Here is a 21,471-nt window from a genome sequence, read left to right on the forward strand (position 1 = left end):
GCAGAAGCAGCGTTGGCTCGGACGGAGCCATTTTAAATGTTTATTACCCATTAGCAATGCACTTCACAGGGAAACCAGTCATACCCCAGTTGGTTTGGTGGTACATACTGAACGTTCAAAGCAAACTTAGCCGAGGTGAAATTTTGGTGCAGTTGGCATATAAGAACAAGAACCTATAGGAGTGATCTGCCTGGTGGTCCACGCAGGGCAGGAACGCTTGCCTTCCAGATTTATTAGATTGAAAATGTTTTGCCTTTATAAATGTCTCATTCAAGAATTTTTTAACTTTCGGCCAGCTGGCTGAAACGAGGGGGCAGACAGACTAAAATTTTCCGAGTTTCATTAGCCCAGGAAAGACTACCGTCTTAAAAATGCAATTTCAGCATGAACCGCACGAAGCGTTACTCTCGCTGTCACTGCTCACCCAGCAGTTGCCAGAGATCCAGAACGCTACGATGGTGCTCACAATACTGGAATATCCGTTTGAAAATTAGAGGCTAAAGCTTTCGCCTTCACTCAGCCATAGGGAGCGCTTAGGCATCGTAATTTTTAGTGCCGTGCGTCGAGTAGCAACATGGGTGCAACCAGTTGATTTAGAAGAAGTAATGCAACCTTGCGATGCAAAGGGCAATCCCGAGTTCAGAGGACAGCATCAAGGAAAGTGCAAGCAGAACAGCAGAGCGAGCAGCATTCTTAGGTCCTGCCCAGCACCTTGCAATGAGAGCGCTCTGCTAGTGTATATTGATAATTGTATACATGTACCCCAGCATGTTCATGTTGCAGTATTTTAATTGTGTGTATGCTATACTTTTTTTTTCAGGCACAAATATACAAACAGATATGCAAATTCGTCAAATGTGAGAAAACACGAGATTAACGAAAGTGCATTTAGTGCTTTTGCTCGAAGTAAAGTGGCTATTCCTAAGCAAGTTGGTGTGACTCATTCCATAAGTACAGCAGAAACGGGACACGAAGAAAGAAAAAAGCAGAGTGTTAGATGTGTAGGATTACGGATGGCCAAGCGGTAGGAGTAACTACCGCGAACAGTAGGCCACCAGGCCAGCGAAAGACATGAGAACATGCCGAGCCGTTTGCCCAGAACGAACTGTCTTTATTTTTTCCAAAACGGCCACTCGCCGCTGTGCCAGGCTTGCCTGGCTGAACATAACTATCAGCGCCGCATGGGGGCGCTGCATGTGAGCTAACATTGTAACGCTCCTCCCCTCTTAGGAGGAAGACTATGGGGAGTACTCTTAGTCCTCGTGCTCCGTCGCAACTTCGGTGTGCTAGGTGTAGGCACGACAGAGTCACTGTTCACATGCACACCACTGTCGAGCGCAGTCCCGTCGCTGTCCATGTCACAGCTACTCCCAGAGAAGCTATTTCCAGGTGGCTGTTCCTGATGAGGCACTTCCGGAACAGCTGGTGCATGGTGAGGCGGCAGCTCCAGCTGTGGTGGAGCTGCAGCAATAGCAGTTTTAGGAGAAGTCAGATGTGCGTCTGTCTGCACAAGGCGCAAGTGGTCGCTGTGTCGGTTTCCCAAGGTGCCATCTTCAAAACGGACACTGGCTGGTGACGGAGTGACGTCCACAACACTGGCAGGCACCCAAGGTGTACCCCTGCGGAAATTTCGCGCATACACGTCATCACCTGGCTGCAGTGATGGAGCCTGCCAGGACCCTCTGTCGGCGTACAACTTCTGCTTGAGTTGTTTGAGAAGTACAGATGCCTGCAGGCTTGGCCTCAGGACATCCAACGGAGTCTTGAACATTCTTCCCGTCAAAAGCTCACACAGTGGCCGACCTGTAACTTTATGTGGTGTGGTCCTGTAGTGGAACAGGAACCTGGAGATCTGCGTTTGGAAGTTCCCAGAGCCAGACTTCTTGAGTTTGTTTTTCACAGTTTGTACAACTCGTTCAGCTGCACCGTTTGAGGCAGGGTGATACGGCGGTACGAGCATGCGGCGTATTCCATTTCAAGTTAAGAACTCAAGGTACTGGGCACTGGTGAAGGCAGGACCGTTGTCGGAAACTATGACGTCAGGCAGGCCATGCTGAGCGAATGCAACTCTCGAGGCAGAAATGGTAACTTCTGCAGATGTGGAAGACACAGGAAAGACTTCTATCCACTTTGAGAACGCATCCACAATAACCAAGAACGTGTGACCTAGGAATGGTCCCCCAAAGTCAATGTGAAGCCTTGACCAGGGTCGTTGTGGAAAAGGCCATGGTGTCTGCTGAACCGGCTGTGCAGCTCGATGTTGAGTCTGGCACGTAGCGCAGCACTTCACACTGTTGGCAATGTCATTGTCAATGCCTGGCCACCAAACATGGCTCCTGGCAATCATCTTGCTCTTCTCGATACCCGGGTGGCTGGCATGAAGAACGCCAAGAACTTGGGCCTGCAATGATCTTGGAATCACAACTCTTGATCCCCAGAGTAGGCAACCCTCGTGGAGACTGAGTTCGGAGCTTCTGGTATTGAAAGGGTTCCACTCTGGTCCCACTGGGAGGCTTTCTCCTTTCATAACAGCAAGAACAACATGACCCAGAACTGGATCATTTCTTGTGGCTTGGGCCACAACACCAGGTGAAAGCAGTCGCGGATATGCCTCCTCCAGCAAGATGTCAGCAGGTCGTGGTAATGCAATGGTGTCAGTTGGCAGAGGCAGTCTACTAAGAGCATCAGCGTGGCCGAGCTCTTTGCCAGGCTTGTGTACAAGTTCGTACTTGTACGCAGAAAGCTTCAGAGCCCACCTGACCACTCGAGGCGAAGCTTGCACGGGAACAGGCTTGTTGGCGCCCAGCAGTCCAAGAAGTGGCTTGTGGTCAGTGTGTGCTTCAAATGAGATGCCCCACAAGTACTGGTGGAACCGATCCACACCAAACACTAAAGCCAATGCCTCCTTGTCGAGTTGGCTGTAGTTTTGTTCTGCTTTTGACAAGCTCCTCGAGGCAAAAGCAATGGGATGTTCCCGGCCATCAGCATCCTTGTGTGCCAGGACTGCACCTATGCCATAAGGTGATGCGTCGCAGCTGAGGCAAACAGGCCTGGCAGGGTTGAAATGCACAAGAACTGGAGCTGACGTCACCAAGTGCTTGCAGGCAGTGAATGCATCTTGTTGTAATGGTCCCCACTCCCACTTCTTCCCTTCACAAAGAAGCAAGTGCAGTGGACGAAGGAGTGACGAAAGATTGGGTAAGAAGCGCCTGTAGAAGTTGACAAGTCCCAAGAAACTCTGAAGTTCCTTGACATCTTGAAGCACAGGAGCATGCAGAATGGCTGCTACCTTGTCAACGTTCGGGGAAAGGCCTTCCTTGCTGATGATGTGCCCGAGATACTCAACTTGTGGCTCGAAGAAGTGGCATTTTTCAAGTTTCAGCTTGAGGCCAGATTCCTGAAGCTTGCTAAGCACAGCACGGAGGTTGCGAAGGTGCTCAGCATCGTTTGCGCCAGTTACAAGAATGTCGTCGAAATAGACTGCTACGTGTGGCAGTCCCCTGAGCAAGTTCTCCATTTCACGCTGAAATATGGCTGGAGCAGATGAGACGCAAAAAGGCAACTGGGTGTACTGAAACAACCCCATATGCGTCGAAATGGTGACGTACTCCCTAAAGGCCTTGTCAAGGAAAACTTGCTGGTACGCATCTCGCAAATCCAATTTTGTGAATTTATCACCTCCAGCAAGCACAGTCCACAGGTCCTCGATCCTTGGAATGGGGTACTGTTCCACTGCTGCCACTGGGTTTATAGTGACACCAAAGTCTCCACAGATTCTGATGCGTCCATCCCTTTTGGTCACAGGAACAATAGGTGCAGCCCACTTTGCTGTCTTGACGGGAACCAGAATGGAATCTCTTCTTAATCTTTGGATTTCTTGAGTGACTCCATCTGTCAAGGCATACGGCAGTGGGTGTGGCTTGAAGAACCGCGGCGGAGCATCTGAAGGAACATGTAGAGAAGCTTTAGCACCCTTGAACGTACCCAGGCCTTCTTCAAACACTTCGGCATAGTCTTGGACTAGGTGTTTGATGTCGGAAAGTGCGTGGATGTTCACTTCAACGTCGGAAACGCCGATGCCCAGCTCACGCATCCAGTTGCGTCCGAGATGAGTGGGCGATCCGTCCCCGGTAAAAAAAATAGGTAGGTCGGCCTCCTTGCCATGAAACTTCACGCTGACGTCAGCTTTGCCTTGAACCTTTTTCAGTTCCCCGGAATAGCTTCCAAAGCACTTGTGACGGCTGCACAGGAAGTGCAGAACCGTCAAAAAAGAATTTATTCAGAAAGACGGTTGTTCAAAAAGAGCCCTCCACTACGGCACGCCTCAAGCTCGGGTGCAAAATTCGGCGCGTCAAACCCCACAATCTCAATCTGTTTCTGAGTTTGAGTGAATTCGGCTTGTCCTTATTCTGAGTACTGAATCTTTTCGCAACTATTAAAAAAAAAACAAAAAAAAAACTGAAAGCCAGTTTGAAGCGAGGGAAACATACCGGAACATATTCATTCCATGAGCATAGGCAATCCCTAACATTAGAAATTGATGGTTACAGCTAAATGGCTACGTCCCTCTCTTTAAAAAGATTTATTTCTGTGCGTATATTTAAATGTATTTGTGTACCTCGCATTTTCAGTCAAAAGTTAAAAAAATAAATAAATAAAAAAAATACAGAAAGGCCTCTGGAGCCTGTAAGGTATATGGCGCTTGCCACAGACAGAACCCAGTGGGCTGTAGCCCAGCCTGTTGTTGGCTCTACCATGTGCCCTGTGTGTGCCAAGGTGCCTTAAACAAGCTACACTGACATTACTTTAAAAAAAAGGGGGGGGGTTTAACACACCGAAGCTGCACTTAAGCTTAGAGGCGCGCCGTAGTGGTCGGCTCCAGACTAATTTTGACCACCTGGGGATCTTTAACGTGTGTTGAAGTCTCGAGAAACGGGCGTTTTTCACTTTTCACCTCCACCTGATGTTCAGAAGTGAATGATAGAATGGGTCTCCAATAGCCGTCCGCAGCAGCTAAAGTCCACTTCATGCTCCCAAACGGAATGTCATGACGGCGCAATGAAGAATGAATAATAAATATTAAAAACCCTACGCGGAATTTTTCCTGTCAATTATCTCGAGACTTGTTGACTAGTAGCTCCTTTGGGTACTTCCCCTGACTATAACTGGACGCGATATCCAGCAGCTGCATTTGAGCGCGTGCCCGCATTCTAGCTGGTGTGGACCGCAGGTGCGACAGTAGACGCAACAAGAAACTGGTGTTATCCTCGGGTTCAGCATCGATCCCCGCATGGTTCTTCACTGCCCCGTGGTCTTCGGTTCCAGGAGCCTCCCGAGTTTCTTGCTTGACCCTTGCTCCATTGGTCCCCGATTGGTCACTGGAACGACGTCCATGTCCTCGGCTGCGCTGAGATGTGGGCCGCAGTGTCACTGGGCCCGTGCTGGCTGCAGCGTCCGCGTTGCCGGCTCCCCTGTATTTGGAACACAAATGCATTGTTACTGCCTGCCCAAACACTTACTCCAACTTTCTCATAGCTTGAAAGAAGACTCATTGCTTTTTGAAGCAGATGTTTGCATTATCGTATCCTGCAATTCCCACAACACCTTCGTGATTACACATACACACACACACAAAAAAAAAGAGGAGGAGAAAGAAAGAGCACCACCACCAACTCCAGTCTCAACCTCAAACCTCAATTTCCTAATGTTGCACATGATGGCAATAACATCCTTAATAAGCACGTATTAGATGAAATGTTGCAGCTGGCGTATGCTCACTAGCTCACAAGCATCATTCAGATTGTGGAGCATCGGTAAAACCTATCCTGTATGTTACCAAGGTAGCGTTATGTGTTTTGGAACTACAATGAATTATGTACTTGGGCACACCCAATGCATCCCTAGAATATGCCATTTTCTTCACATGTGGGCAGTTGCTGGGCTCCACAATTGCTTGTTTGTCATTTGCTTGCTTCGAAAGGTGTCTCCTTTTGTCACCCGAATGAATCGGGCACAATGTGGCGATAAATTTGATGCAGTCGTACGAACTTGCATTGTGCCATGCTTCTGTACAAAAATTGGTGTAGGGGCTTTTAATAACCTATAAGAAGCACAGGCTATAGCCTTCATGAAGGATTGGGGGAAGGTGCCAGTAAATGAAATGCGCGATCATTAGCGCAATTTCCAAGTAGGTTGAAACAAACCAAAGCAGACAAACAAAAACACAGCAATCCAGTGTCGGGTACGAACCTGTTTCAAGGCACCTGAGCTGGGCAATTATTGCGGCTCAACCGGTCACGTTTGCTTACCACACCCTGAGCACACTGGTGGTGGTTGTGATACCAGTCAGATTTAAGAATTTCAAAATAAGCTCAAACCCACCGTTTCGGTCACATCATTCACATTCACTCACTCAAAAAAGAAGCCTATGCTACTGTCTCAACTCTCCCAGAGTCCCGCTACCCACAGGTGCCAAGACTTCCCAGGACTCTGTTCTGGCACCATCGCCAGCAAACTTGTGCTAGTCGGTCAAGGCTTGATGGTTGGTCAGCCTGTGCATATGAGTAACTGAGTAGGAGGGTTTAATTGAGAATACGAGAGCAAATACGGATGGCCAAGTGAGTATGGGGATCAGTACGGGAGGTTTTATTAAGAGAACAAGTGAAAAACGAAAACGTCCGTGTGTCGAGATTTCAACGCAAGTTAAAGGTCCCCCGGTGGTCAAAATTATTCTGCAGTCCTCCGCTACAGCACACCTCACAGCCCATATGTAGCTTTGGCCCAATCCATTTAGGGGTGAAGCCCCTTAGGGGCTCAAGCTGTCATCGTCTCATGTCATCACGGTAAAACAAGTTCTCAAACGATGGTAAAACTAGTTCAAAATAAACTAACATGATTTAAACTAATTTAAAATACAGGAATAATCAGGATTTAGTAGCATTACTACCGTATAAACCGGAATATAGGTCGAGTTTTTTTCAAAAAAAATCCGCACAAAAGTCGCCCCTCGTCTTATAGAGCGGTCATTGGCAGAATGTAAATCGTTGTCTGGCAACAATGTGCAAGCGCAGTCCGTCGCCATCACCATTTGTGTCGGACTGCTCTCTAGCACTATCAGGCCTTTATTTGATTTCGCTTTTCTCTAGTTTTTAGTCTTTTACTCGTTTATTGTGCGTGCGTGCGTACATTTCTGTACGTCTCTGTTCCGCGGCAGTCGACGCCAGTTCACCGCGGCGTTTAAGCCGACGCCGATTGAGTCACCGAGCAGAATGGGAATATGGTGGCGCAACGCCAGTTAAGCGTTTCGGAGAAAAGTGTGCGGTGCTGGCGGAGCCAGAAAGCTAAGCTGTGCGCGGCCACGCGTGCAACCCCCGAAACCGATCATTCCGTGGACATCAAGCGGTGCACCCCAAGTTGGAGAACAAAGTGGCGGACTTCGTCCAGGAACTTCGATCACGATCGCTCCGGAGGCCATGCGCGGACGGGCTCCGCGAACTGTACAATGAGTGGATAGCCGGCGACAACAAAAAGACCTATATGGGCCGGTTGCGACCGTGTCAAGCTGGGTGTCCTTCTCTGGGCAGTCGCTGCCCGACGACATGGTTACACGAGCGTTCAGGAAGTGCTCCATCAGCAACGCGCCTGATGGCATGGAAGATGACAGTGCGAAGCAGTCATCCTTGGACGACTCTGAGAGCTCGGACGAGTGACTTCGGCAGGCATAGTGAGTGGCAGTGACGGACGGGCGTCGAAAATAAATATAGACATTGTGAGTGCGCTTCTGTGCCGAATTATTTTTTGTGGACTTTCCCCACCTCAAGGTAGGGAGTCGACCTATATACCGGGTCGACCTGTAATCCGGTTTATATGGTAACAAAAATTTATCAAATGCAGAATTGAAATTGGTTTCAAAAAGCCAAGTTTTCTCCTGTAAAGCATACTTCTTAGCATGCTGCGGCGTGCGACACGAAGACAACTTACGGCCAGTCTGCCTGTCATTTAATTGCATAAATCCGGTTCAACGCAAGAGAGGGCGCCACCGCCTCAGCACTTCTCCAGTGCCCGATCAGCATGCGCCGTGTGGAAAGAAAGATAATTACGATCTCTGAATACACTGAACACTGCACGCTTCGCCCCTCCCCAGGTTTCACGTTAGTGGAGATGGCCCGGGATTTTTTTTATTATAACAAGAAAGCACAAGTGAGGGCAGGAGAACAGCTACCAGTGGGCATGACTGCGACAGCGTATGACGATCTTTTACTATGCGAAAGATTTTGAGTGTGTCTGAGTGAGCACTTACAAACATGGAGCAAAGAAAGCTTAGGAGGGGCCTCTGGCATCTCAAACGCATTGCAAAAAAGCGGAGGAAGTCATTTTCAAGACGTTTGTGGACAACATTGCTTGGTTTTTATAGCCCCAACAGGTCAGTCTGGCTAAATGCCGCCGGCAATCTTTTACGGCGCCCTTGTGTGTGAACAAAATTAACAGCGGAGATAGCGAGCATGGCTGATTTGCAACAAACATTGCGGCACCAGAAGGTATCTTTTGCTCGCATGCCCTGGCATGCGTTATCAGCTGCTCTTTGAACATGGCGGCAAAGAGATCTCAGGTGAATCACAGCAGAGGAGAATGAGGAAGAGTGGTGGTTCCAGTGAACGTCTCAAGGTGGGAGCGGCTTCACAAAATGCTACATCAAAGCCTCTCCTAACCGTTTCTTTCCTCCATGACCACAAGCAAGCAGCAAAAAGTGAGCAACCCAGTGATCCCTGTCTATTCTTTCCAACTAGGGCGACCAACTACACGTGACAAAATCAACGCACCTTTGGGTGGACGTAGCCTTTTCCTCCATTCCCTCGGGCATGCCATCCAGGCAGTCAGCGGTGTCACTGACGGCTCGCCTTTTGCGAGGCGGGACCTCCATTCCATCCGCAGAAAAGCTTTCAGGTGCACAATTCTCAGAGGTCCTCTTGAGACCCCTCTTGTTTCTCTTCACTCGCTGGCCGATGCCGTCTGAAGTTGAACCACAATCAGACGAGGAGCAACTCCTTGGTAAGAAGATCTCCGGGGCTGTTTCTGGAGCCTCTTCCAGCTGATCTATTTTATTCTGGAGGAATCCTGCGATGTTCCTCCTTGTGGTTTCATCCACACGCGCGGTGAGGCTCATCCTTTCATCAAAGAGGTAGCGGATGCCTGGTCCTTCAGCCAGTAGCTCCATTCGCATTCTGTCCAGAACCTGCGAGTGAACGCAAGACCCGACGTTGCAGCAGCGCTGACATTCATTGTACTGACATAAACTGCTTCAGAAGTCATTTTAAACACTGGACAAGGTGAACGCCAACCTGTCGGTGCATGTGTTGCAAAGAAGTTGCTTGTTACAGACATTACAATAGAGGCTGAGAGTATGGCATTGAGTCAAGTGCATTTTTTCTTTACTGTCCAATCAATGTCACTCTTGCGGTGATCCTTTCTGCTCCCTGCCGTGTTAGGAAGTCAACATCTCTCATAATCTCTTGGCTGGCTGCATTATCCCCCTGCTAGAATAAGCTGTGTTCTTGCTGTGTTCTTGGAGCAGCAGCTTAGCCTAGTTGTTACCCAAACACGCGGACAAAACTCCGTATGCACGACATAAACAGCCAAGTGTGCTTCCTTTGTTTATTACTTTCCTTTAATTTTTATAGAAGTGTTTTAATTGGAAGCTTTTACGACAAACAACCCAGTGAATTATCTGCCTATCATTATATTTTTTTGCATCAGAACACATTTTGAAGAATTCATTGCTGAAGAAACGGTAAAGTTTCTAGAAAAATTAAACTACAACATATAGACCGTTCATTCTGGCGAGGGGGAAATGTACCAATTAAACTACAACATATAGACCAATCATTCGGGCGAGGGGGAAATGTACCCTCGCACAGAGTGGTCGCGGCGCGTGGGCTGCCTTTCCTTCTCTTTGGTGTCACCGACGCACCCAGCATGGCCGCTCCTTCGCCTTGACTGCGCTTTGTAGGCACCGTGCGGGTGGGTTTTAATTAACGCATTATTTTAATAAAGTGTTGCTAATAAAGGAGCCAGACTGCCAAGCTTGTGAGTTGTGCATGTCCAAGCACACAAGTTCCTTTGCAATTTTGTTCCGCTGAGCTCTTATCGCACACCTACTTTGGGGTAGTTAAAGAAAATTGGGCAAAATTTAATGGTCTCTGTGGCTGGGACAGCAGATTTCTTCGCCACAGGTTGGTGTCACATTTGGGTAGGGAGGAGGGGGAGGAAACTTTATTAATTGGGTACTGACACCAACTTTGGTGTTAATATTATTACACAGTTCGCTTCCTTTACTCAACAGAATACCCTGGCTGAAATATGAGCAGCCTGTGACGCGTGGAACATACTTCAATTTGATCTGATTTATCGCGCTGACGGAACAGCACGCGGAGCGGTGCGCAGCAAATGGACATCAGTGTGGCATCAGTCCGCGAGAGGAAAAAGAAGTGACGTAGCCATCTACCTCCAATGCTCGTCTGAAACTCGTGACGTCGCTTCATGTGCCCGGCCTGACGAGCAGCGATTGGGCGCTTGCACGTTCACACGAAGTGAGACATGTAGCCAGAGCTACAGGCATAACCGCTGCTCAGAAAGGCACTCTAGCTAAAAAATCAAGTTCCACATGCGGGAAAGGATCGAGGCAATAATAAAGCCCAGAATCGCAGCAGAAGCCGCCATCAGGTCTTTCATTGAAAGCGGTCATAAAATTTCCGCCGCAATGCTAGGCCTAACGCCTTCAGGCAGCTCATCCGCTCAGCTCTTGCAACAGGGCGGTCGAAACAACCAGCCTTTGCAGTGCTTTGATGTCCGCACAAAACGGTGAGGTCATTCCGTGGTTCTGTCACACGCGCCCTCCGAACTGGAAGCGCGGGAAACCAAAACGGACGATTTTCAGGCCATTCAGTGTAATTAATTATCGCGCACTCAAGTATTTAAAGTGCTGTTTCGGGTTCACCAGGCCATTTAGCATTGATGAAATCAATAAAAAAGGAACATAAAATTCTGACGTCTGGGCACCCGCCTGGTGGGGGTCTCCTCTAGTTCAAGGTACCTTCGCCTGTGCTGCCCACCTGGGCCCTCTCCACCAGGGTACGCTGTGAGGACAGGTCGGAGCTGGTCAGCCGTGCAACCCACTGCTTTTAGGGAAGATAATAAAAACTTAATCGATTGTTCCCTGCTGAAATGCCATCAGGGTCTTGGGTACCCGGTCTGGTTTTCGCAGTAGTGGACGCAATTTTCGCAATTATGCTTCACTCTAGCTCTAGTTCTCGCCTTTCAAATGGCTCTTCAGCCTAGAGGCATAAGTGGTGCCAAAATAGCTAGACAATCCTAATAGCTCTTCAGATTACAGCCACCACTTAGTAGCTGGGCTCGAAAGCTTGTAGTGGTCGGAGGTGAAAAGAAAACAACGGCGGTTTGTCTGCCCTTACGCGTACCTTCTTTCCAAACTGAAATGGGCCACTGAACTTGCATATGCCGCGGGTGGTATTAGTTCCATTTCAACCGTTGCTGCAGTCACATTGCGGCATACCCAGCTCCAAGAATTTAGCGGGCTGGCCTTGGCAATTTTCACAGTGACTAGGCCTAACCTAGGCGAGGCGAGGACGTCGCCATTATGCGTCCAGTTGGCTGGGTCTTTATCGCCAATACTGCTCCCTTCTTGAGCATTATCTGACCTTCGACCAGAGAAAGTGAGCTGGTGAGAACAAAGATAGTGAGCGAAACTGCAGGCATGAAAGGTGGTGCGCTGAATAAAAGGGTTGTGTTTCTAGCTGGCTACTTCGAGAGATCGGGCTACTTTAGTGACACTGCCCATATTGTGTAATCCAACAGGTGTCTTTCGGGAATTGCGTCTTTACACCTGCACGTGGGCCAGTGTCGCCACGGCCACGACATCGTCCATGTCCAGTGCCTCCATCTGGATAACACGCCCGCCATGACCCGTCAACCAAGCCACCAGGCTGACTAAGGAGGGCCGTCGCCAGCACAAGGCATCCGCCATGAATGGGCATGCGCCACACATGAGCACCAATCCGCACCATCACGGAAAGCAAGGACGAAGCCGCATCCCTCACGATCAACTTTGCAAAGGGACCTCGGTGTTAGAGGTTGGCCTCGTCCAAAGAGGGATAAAGTTTCACTCACTCGCTCTCCCTGATATGCAGAGAGAGAGAGAGAGAGAGAGAGAGAGAGAGAGAGAGAGAGAGAGAGAGAGAGAGAGAGAGAGAGAGAGAGAGAGAGAGAGAGAGAGAGGCACACATGTAATGCTGGCCATGCCACACCCACCTCCAGTAGCCGGGTAAACAGGTGCTTATGGTCCCAGTCCGACCTCCTGGGTTTGGCCACTATGTGACGCATGACCACAGTCTTGCAGGCGTAGGATGACAGGTTCCACTTGTACTTCTCTTTTAGCGCCTGCAACACAACACCCTTGCGCTCTAATCCGCAATGGCAGATCTTCCCAAGGGACACTTGATGGTAAGAAAGCAGCAGGCCTATGCCGACAGACTGCCATGCCCAGCTCACAAATACGCCTCACCTAACCCTGGGATAAGGGCAGAAGGTTAGGGAAATATTTTTTTTTTAATTAAATATTTTTAAGCTCACAAATATGCCTCTTTGATAAGGACAGAAGATTAGGAAAATATGAAACGAAAGTATTTCAAAACTTCCGGGTGAATTTGGAGGAGGGGTAAACTTGGTTGATTCAAACACGCCTTAGTGCTTCAGATACCAGACTCCAACTGGGATGTTCACGCTTCACAACCAGCAACCTCTGGGGAGGCCTTTGCAGTGGCTGACGCAAGTGAGTTCCCAAGTGAAATAACCCCATCATCGTGAAATACGTGCTCATTAAAAGCGCACCAAAAAACTTTCGGGGCTCCTGTGCAGCAAAAACTACACCACAAAAATGAAGTGTGCCAAAGAGGAGAGCTATGAACTAATTTAGTCATGGCATCTTAAAGGGGCCCTGAAGACAACGTACCACTTTGTCTCACTCAAAAGATTTGGCGCTTTACAGTACAGTACTCTCAGCACTTGTCCAGCAGCAAATGATGCTTTGTTAACTAAGCAATTTCACAATGCCAACCAAAATTTCGAGCTTCTCGCTGCCCCCCTCATTTCGCGACGTCAGCAGTGATGTATTAGAAACAGGTGCTTATAATGGGAGTTAGTATGTGGACCCCACGTAGCAGTGAATTGCGGCAGTTCAACCGGAACCAAAACTCTCTCCTCTCATTTCACCACCGTATCACTAGTCTTTCTTTATCTCGTAAGTTTTTCCACAGCTCAATGCACATGCCGGTGGACATTGTTCCCCCAACACGCATACCTCAAAGCATCTGGTCACCCCCTCCAAGTCGCACTCCCATGCGTATGCACCGTTGCGTTTTCCACGCCGTTTCTTCCACGCACATCTGTTGACTGGAATGGCCTTTCAGCCGACATCTCTGCCATTACTTGCCCTCCACCTTCACAGACTGCATCACCAGTCACACCTCTCACGGTAGGATAAAAAAATCGTTTCTGCGTAGTTCTTATGTTGCCTTCCCCTTACACAACACCCCACACGGGGTCTTCAAATGGCTGATGAAAAGCTTCTGAAAAAAATTTTCTTGGGTGTATTACTGTGTAGTTTTCTTCACGCTGAATTCGAAAAACATGTTCATTCTAGGTGTAAACACAAACAAAACGCCTTTTTTCGCCAAAACAAACGACCCCTGCTCGAGGGTGCAAGCAGATCCCTGGCTGTCTTTCGCGATTGGCCGGCAATAGATTATGTCATATTCAGAAGTCTGCCTGAAGAGCTCCTTCTGTTCCCGTTCAGATGTGGGCCAGAAAGTCTTTGGGAGAATTGAAGACGCACACATTATTTCCTTAGAACAGGGCAGCTTGAGGGATGCATAAACGCAACTACTTCACTTGCAATGAGCTTTAGAAAGGGGTTTTCCCCAAATGATTCACAGCCGACTTTGGTTCCTGGGATGCAGGGAACTTATGCAGATATCCCATCGTCTTTATCACTACCAGCGCTAATCCCAATTCCTAGCACAATTTTTCAACACAACATCATCCCCTTTCCCGCATGTGTAAGTTTGCTTTTACATTCGAGCAGGCGGCAACAAACTGCGTGCCAAAGAAGCCTGCATCGATTTATGCACGCAGGCAGCAGCGATGCGGCCACTGCCGGTCGCCGCGTCGCGCCGAGGTGTTGGTGCTGGGTCGCTCCGTGGCCAGTCAGGAACATTAAGCTTAGCATCGCTGCACATACACAGTTTTAGAATAGGGGAACCGAGCGTTGGGGTCCTCCCCAAAAGTTAGGGGAACCCAAATGCAACACTCTTGAGTGCTACGGGTTTTGGAAGAGCATCTTCCCCAACAGCTCGCAGCCGGCCTGGGCTAAATCCGATGTTGGGAACTTTATGCTTAGCATTGAGGCAGATTTTTGGTCGCTGCTGTCACTACAATTGCGATTGACAATCCCTAACCCAATTTTCACCACACTATAATCCCTGTTCTCGCATGCGGAACTTTGTTTTCATGGTGATTGCCATTTTAGCGATCGATGCTAGTATGTTGATTCTTGTGCACAGGTAGTGCTATCCTTCGGCCTTTCGCTGCATCGCGTGCTCGGGCAGGTGGTAGGAATCCTACTGGGCGCTGGAAGATATCCGGTGGGGCTGATTTCCCGTGGGGTCTATGTGACGTCACCGAATTATAGCCAAAACTTATTCACGTGACGCAGGCTGGGTGGCGTTTTCGCTCTGAGCCAATCGCGTAAGACCTCGCAGGAAATCAACCCTGCTGGATATCTTCTGGTGCCCTTCCGGCACCCAGTAGGATTCAGCCCGTCTGGTGCCGGGCTGAATCCTACTGGGTGCCGGAAGGGCTTACCATCCTATGTGGCCGGTCAGCGTAGAGAAGTGTAGGCTTAGCCTCGCCGCACAAATGTGATCACTGCTTTCAAAATCACCTCGGATGACCATCCCTAGCACAATTTTTCACCACACTATCATCCACCCTCTTGCATGTTTACCTTCTTTTTCGCGATTGCCTTGATTCTGGGCAGCAGCGACGAGCGGTTGTTGCTGCAGCCTGAGCGGTTCGAGCCACTTCGTGGGCCATACGGGCATGCATGGCCAGCGTGTGTGCGGAGCACTCCCGAGTGCAGAAAACGACATTTGGGGAACCTAAAGCATTGCGGTCACCTAAATTTTCAAAAACCCCTACTATAATGAATCGGGAACTTGGGGAACCACCGTATTTATTTGAGCCCGTCGCTTCGTGTATGAAGCACAGAGCACCCGACGACACTGCTGGCAGGGACTACTGGTGAATTCCACGCGGTAGCAACGGGCACTCGGGTAAGAATCTTTACCTAGGAGTCATTACAGAGAATAATTTAAAAACGCAGTAGCATTACGGCTAAATATCTACGCAGAGGCAACTCAAGACAATAAGGGTAATAAAGTTTAGATTACACGCCTGCTTAATTCAGAACTTTTCCCAGAAAACTGGGAAACAAAGAAGCGGCGGCGCATGTCGCTGGCCGTCTTCCGAATATGACGCTACTTCTGATCGCTGCCTCTCGGTCTCTCGCTCTTCCGGCGGTGCGGGGTGAGCCGTGGACAGGATGCAGGGTCAACTTTATCAACGAATACCATTGTCCCCAAGCTAAAAAAAAGTTTACAAGCATAAACTGACCAATGTATTTTTTGTAAAAAAATAGATAATTACTCGATTTTAAAACCACTTCAGTAGCCCTTTAAGAAAGTAAAATCAAATAAAATGACCAATCTCTCCTTTGAAAAGAGCGTACACTCACTTTGAAGAGCAAACAGATTGTTGTGAAAGCTTACACTTTCTATTGGGTTTTGTCGGCCTTAGCCAATTGCACAAGCATCAATCGCACAAGCAGCCCACAATACGTCACAACTCCAACACGGCTTATTCAAGCGCAGTTGCAATCAAATGTGGGTGTGAGAGTTGTTTGTATAAGGCAACCTTTCGAATGAACTAAACTGGCATTTGTCTGGCATTTTGTCTTCATGGCCCTTTTAATTGCAGTCAGAACAAGCCTGAACAGGCCGTACGGCCAAAAACAAAGGATCCTCACCTTGACCAGACGAATGACTGACTTCGCGCAGCCGCCCACGTCCTCGATCAGCTTATTCTCGATCGCCTTGAAGTGGATACGCCATGCGCAGTCATCGTCTATGTTCCTTTTAGGAACCGTCACCCATTTGTCCGTCTGAAACACAAAAAATTGGCAAAGCTTGACGTAAGTCGCACAATGCTCGAACCATAGTGGAGCTGGAGGATTTCATTCTATGCAAGCACTGGAGGACACACCACCACGCATTGCATTAGGTTTTAAATTGTTTATTAACATGTTCCGTCATCATTTTTCACTGTGGTAGTAGTAGTCATTGTCATATCCATCTATCTATACCGTCGTCTGTCTCAACCGGCAGTGGCAACTGGCTTTACGAACTGGGCATCTGTAGTGCGAGCTGTCTTGTGCTCCCCCCTTGAGGTGTCAACGCACAGAACTGTTTTCTTGGTATGTTTTTGCGAGTGCCACACACAAGCCTGGACGACACCGGGCGCTCCTCGTAAAACATGAACTTACATGCGTGGTAAACCGTAGGAGTAACTGTTACCCGGGTTTTCTGACGACGTTGCACACATTACGACCAGCAACAACGGCTCCGCTGTTCACAAATTGACACTTTGCTGAAGCCTACCAACACGCATGCGTCAAGCTCCACCCATTTCTGGCCACTGTTCTAGGTGCTTCTGGTTTTTTTTTTTATAGCGAACTTTAGAACACATGCTTCTCCACACAGTGCTGGCCTGACCTGCACAGCCTAGCCAACTGATTAAAAGGTCATACTGAACGTTCACTGCACAGACCGGACAAAGACGGCAGACAGAAGACGAGACAATGCATGCGCAACTTGCAACTAACCTTATTAGGAATAAACGCGTCTATACACGATCAGCACGTCACCCTAGCCCTCCTGCCACACGTCACTAATGAATCAAATGTTCGGTATGAACAAAGTGAACGTTCAGTACTGTTAACCAATTTGCCCAAATGTATACCTTGTAATTAAAAGGGACACTGAAGTGAATTTGTCAAACTTTTGTTTTTGTTTGCGCTGCATAGACTGGCTCAATTAAACACACTTTGCATTGTTTATCCAGTCTTAAAGCAGTATTCAATTTATGAAGCCTGAAAGAACAAAAAATATCAGGCGACATTTACGACAGCAGCAACAGCAGTGACGCGTATTCGAGTTGCGATGCGATTGGACGATGTCCAAGATTGGAATTCCAACCAGCTTCGGTTCTGTGCAACAACCACTTGGCATCCGATGTTACCGTTGGTTGGGCACTCTCGATGTCTCTGAATTGGCATACCGCGCTTCTGCCATGTTGTCAGCCGTAGAATGGGCAAGATAAGACTGCCAGCACCGCTTATAATCGCAGCAATCAACTAGGCGAGGCGTATGCAGTGGCTGAACGCCCTCCGCGTCACCGGAGACACCCAAATGCGGTGCGCCTTGCCACCGACTTTGGAGTCATCCTGGCTCATCCCTGTATCGTAAGAGGCGTGTTCGCACCAGGCCGACAGTCGGCTGGTTCGGCCCTGTGCCCGCAAGCAGTCGGTCGGTGCTCACGTCAACACCATACCGAGAACTCGCCAGCTCGTCGGTGTCAGTCTGCACGCATTCTGCCAACTAGCCCGTGGAGCAATGAAGGTTGTAGTACAAAATAATGAATACAGTATACAAAACATTGCCTAAGTACGAAAAAAAATTAACTAAAAAAAAAACAAGCTCCATCAGGGATTTGAACTTGCTAATTGCAAAGCAATGCACATAGTGCTACAGCCCCCTCGGCCCTACCCACAGTGCTGTTGGGGACGGAAATATAAAGCATACATCCTACAGCCTGTTTATTTTTTTTAGTTTCAGCATTCCCGGCAGCTAAGATGACTATTTCTTGAATAATGCTTGTGCAGCAAGCGTCTCTGAAATTCCTACAAATATCTTATCCTACAAATACCCTCAAGCGTAATCATACCGCTTACGCCGTCGTCGTCTCGGCAGCCCGCAGGTGCGCTAAGCCTACCTCCGTCTCGGCGCCGTTCTCGTGATAAGTCGTCGTCAGACACGCAGAAAAGTATTTAATACTGCTCGTTCTTCTTTTTAGTTATCAATAGACTTATTTACTTTGTTTTTACGCCGTGCGGGGCTTTTGCCGGTCCTTGCATAGACGAGTACATGAGCCGTTGCACTGTGATGAGTATGGCGAGCAAGACGACCCATGGCGCCCTGCAAATGAGACTGCGCCCTATGGTCACGTGCAGTCAATAGCCAATTGGGTGGCGCGTTCCGTCTATTTTCTACCCTTGTTTTACTCGCAACCAACAGACGAAACGAAACGGTTCTAGTGGAGAACTGAAAACGAAAAGACGCACTTCCGAACAAACCGAGATGGACGCCATACCGCCTGTAGAACCCGAGCGGCAAGTCGTAGAAAAAAGGCTATTTTCGCGTCGAATCTTGGCCGATTTTAGCGGTCGTCAGTGCTATAAATTGATATTATGGCTCAACTACGTACTCCTGGGTCTGGATATTTGGCTGACCGGGAGAAAAATAGCTCTACTTTCCGAAAATAACAATTTCGAAAAATCGATTTTTTTGGCCAAATTTCGGGATTCCAAGACCCGCGTCTCCCCTTAAAGTTACCTTCTCCTTTTAAACACGAAAGTAATGCAAGTGAACGACAATCGCAATACGACCCGTCTTGCGCAAGGTCCTCTTTCTTGCTCTATGAAAACTCGCCTAAGGACAGATTCCGCCTGGTTATTGGACATCGAGCACTCCAAGGTTGCATGCTCCATGGAGCAGACATGATCGCGACTACGCGGCACATGTTCCCTTTGTTGGTCTTGTGTCCGCTTTGCCGTGCTGTAGTCGCAATCACCTTGAACCAACCAGCCCAACCTTCAAACTTACTAAGCAGGCAAACTGGTGCAACTGGGATAACACACCTTGGAGCAGTACTTGTGAGCCCATTCGGGGAGATCAAGCCCCTCGGGGAGCTGCGTGTAGTCCCACTCGGAGACGGGAACTAAGTCTACGTCGAACTTGTCTCCACAGGCCAGGGTAACATGCAGAGTGATGGCGGGATTCGCCGAGCTGACCTTCAGCTGCACAGAAAAAAGTAGCAAAGCCTCGTTAAGTGTTTGGCATAGTACAGACATCCCTTGAATTACCATTTCAGCCTTGCTGCTGCAATGGGCTTGAGCTGAACACCTCCAGCAGCAAAGAACATTTTGGCTGCCCACGATAGCCTTCTTGAACTTGCAATCAGCGTACACACCCACTATTCGCTTGAAACCAAGCTGTACTTTGTGGCTCCTGTGCACTCGCAAATCAGGCCAACAAGCATGCAATGAGCCAATGCAACGCCATGGTCACTATCCCATTAGATGTCAGACAATTGCACCCAGCATGTCAATACAATAAATACCATATTTCCTAGTGCAAATGAATCAGCTTTCTTTTTTCTTAAAAAAATTTTTTTAGTGTGGCCTATACAACAGTGCATTTTATGAAAATTTATTCTTTCGTTTTTTTTTTTTGTCATTGAGGACGTACTTTGGCAAACTTTTACGTACAGAGCACTTTAGGGGCTTGCCTTGTCGTCGTAGCTCGCTCTCTGTAAACGTTTCGATGTCAAGCGACTGCTAGAATCAGGCGGCGCAGCGGGATAACGGACTCAGCCCGACGGCGTACCGTAACGGCATCCCCTAGAGGCTTCGAAAACCAAGCGGCTTATATAGTCATACCTGTTCGGATGCTGAACCGCTGGCGCTTGTCATACATCTCCCCGTTGCTAGTGCAAAGAAAACTTCAGGTACATTTGAGGCAAAATCTGTGTATATAACCGGCAAGCCCCCCCCCCCCCCCCCCCCCCCCCCCCCCTTTCCCCTGCGTCCATTTAGTTAAGAACGCCTGTTAAGTTAGTTTTTACGATAGAAAAAAGTGGCCAACAAAAATGATGCATTCCAAACTGCGCAGTACGGTGCCGGCACGTGCAGGATGAAAGCAAGCACAAAAAGAACAGAACTTCCATTCACACTGTTCTAGGCAGGGGTGTGCGAGCACTGCGAAGGTGGGAAATTCGAATTGCATTGGACAAACCCCCGTTTCATTCTACAAGTGAGGGGTGAGACGTGAGAGGTGAAGAAGAGCATGATGGGTGGTAGCACTGAGCAAATAACAGCACCAACCACAGCCCATTACGGCGAATCACTGCTCCACACTTCCCAGAGCTTTCACGTTGAGTGGAACGGCTTCAATTTAATTTTTTTTGGTAACACATTGGATTGATAAGTCCTGAAAAGGCTTTAAATAAAAGTAAAACATTCCCGATCTGTACACAAGAGTGAGAGTGAGTATTGCCTCATTTATTTTCTTACTTTTATTCTAATTTCGCACGTAAACAGTGCCCCCAAATGCAGCGCAATTTGCAATGGTTGAGTAAGCATGTACAGTCAAGCTTAATTGCGCTTAACAGGTAAGTTGAGGTGTGTCTTATACACCAGAATACACAGTCAGCCACAAGCAAAGCAAGTAGTGACTATCCAGATTGAAACGCGGTCTGAAACACCAGCACCTGAAAATCCTGCTATTGTCTGCAAACCCCAACGCAGCTGAAATGATCCCCAAGTGGCTCTCCCGGATGGTACTAATGCAGCAGACACTAGTATTTCCTTGACACCCCACCTTAAACCTGCCTCGTCTCTTGCAAACATCAACACTGGGAGCAACACTGGCAACAATCACCGTGAAAGAATCCGCCCCGTCTTCACTGGGCGGTGGCTTGTAGCGTTGACGCGCCTTGTCAACCACGGACTGGAACCACTGCAGGCACCGTGGCACCAAGACCCTGCCCTCCTCGTTGACCAGTTTCTTGAGCTGGTGAAATGCTTGCACACCCAGGTTTTCTTTAAGATAGCCCAGGTGCGCTTTTGTGAGCTCGACACTGCCCCACCTCGGACCTGCAACAGCGATCTTGAAAAACAGGACACGCACAGATCATGGCCTAGCAAAAAATCAAAGGTCTACTGTTGATTCAGCATTCACGAGGACAACACAATTGGGATGCACTGGCTTGGCATATGTACAGCCAAGCTGCTGGGGCATCCCTTTATACCCCTGTCACACGGGCGCTTTCAATCGCAATTGAGCCGATCCGAGCCGAGCCGATTTTTCGACCAGTAGCCACTCCTCGAAGTTCTTGCATGCACACCAGCTTACTTTCAACCCGCCCGCATTTCGCTACATAGTAGGTTGCCACGACAGGGTAAAACTGCGAGGTGTCATTGTTGCAGTCGACTGCAAGCGCGAA

General features: G+C 48.6%; 1 protein-coding gene across 1 annotated transcript; it reads right to left on the reverse strand.

Moving 5' to 3' along the window:
* Positions 1-1,087: 1,087 nt before the first annotated feature.
* On the reverse strand, positions 1,088-21,157 carry LOC144159236 (uncharacterized). The gene is made up of 6 exons (XM_077690604.1): positions 20,907-21,157; positions 19,106-19,264; positions 16,157-16,291; positions 12,325-12,453; positions 8,820-9,232; positions 1,088-5,471 (listed from the first exon to the last, which is right to left on the reverse strand). Exons 4-6 carry the CDS (start codon positions 12,394-12,396, stop codon positions 5,108-5,110), a joined length of 849 nt encoding a protein of 282 aa, XP_077546730.1. The 5' UTR covers positions 12,397-12,453; positions 16,157-16,291; positions 19,106-19,264; positions 20,907-21,157; the 3' UTR covers positions 1,088-5,107.
* Positions 21,158-21,471: the final 314 nt, after the last annotated feature.

This window comes from Haemaphysalis longicornis, unplaced genomic scaffold, assembly GCF_048455015.1.
Source record: "Haemaphysalis longicornis isolate Haplotype H1 unplaced genomic scaffold, Haemaphysalis longicornis Haplotype H1 scaffold_10, whole genome shotgun sequence".
Lineage (NCBI taxonomy): Eukaryota > Metazoa > Arthropoda > Arachnida > Ixodida > Ixodidae > Haemaphysalis > Haemaphysalis longicornis.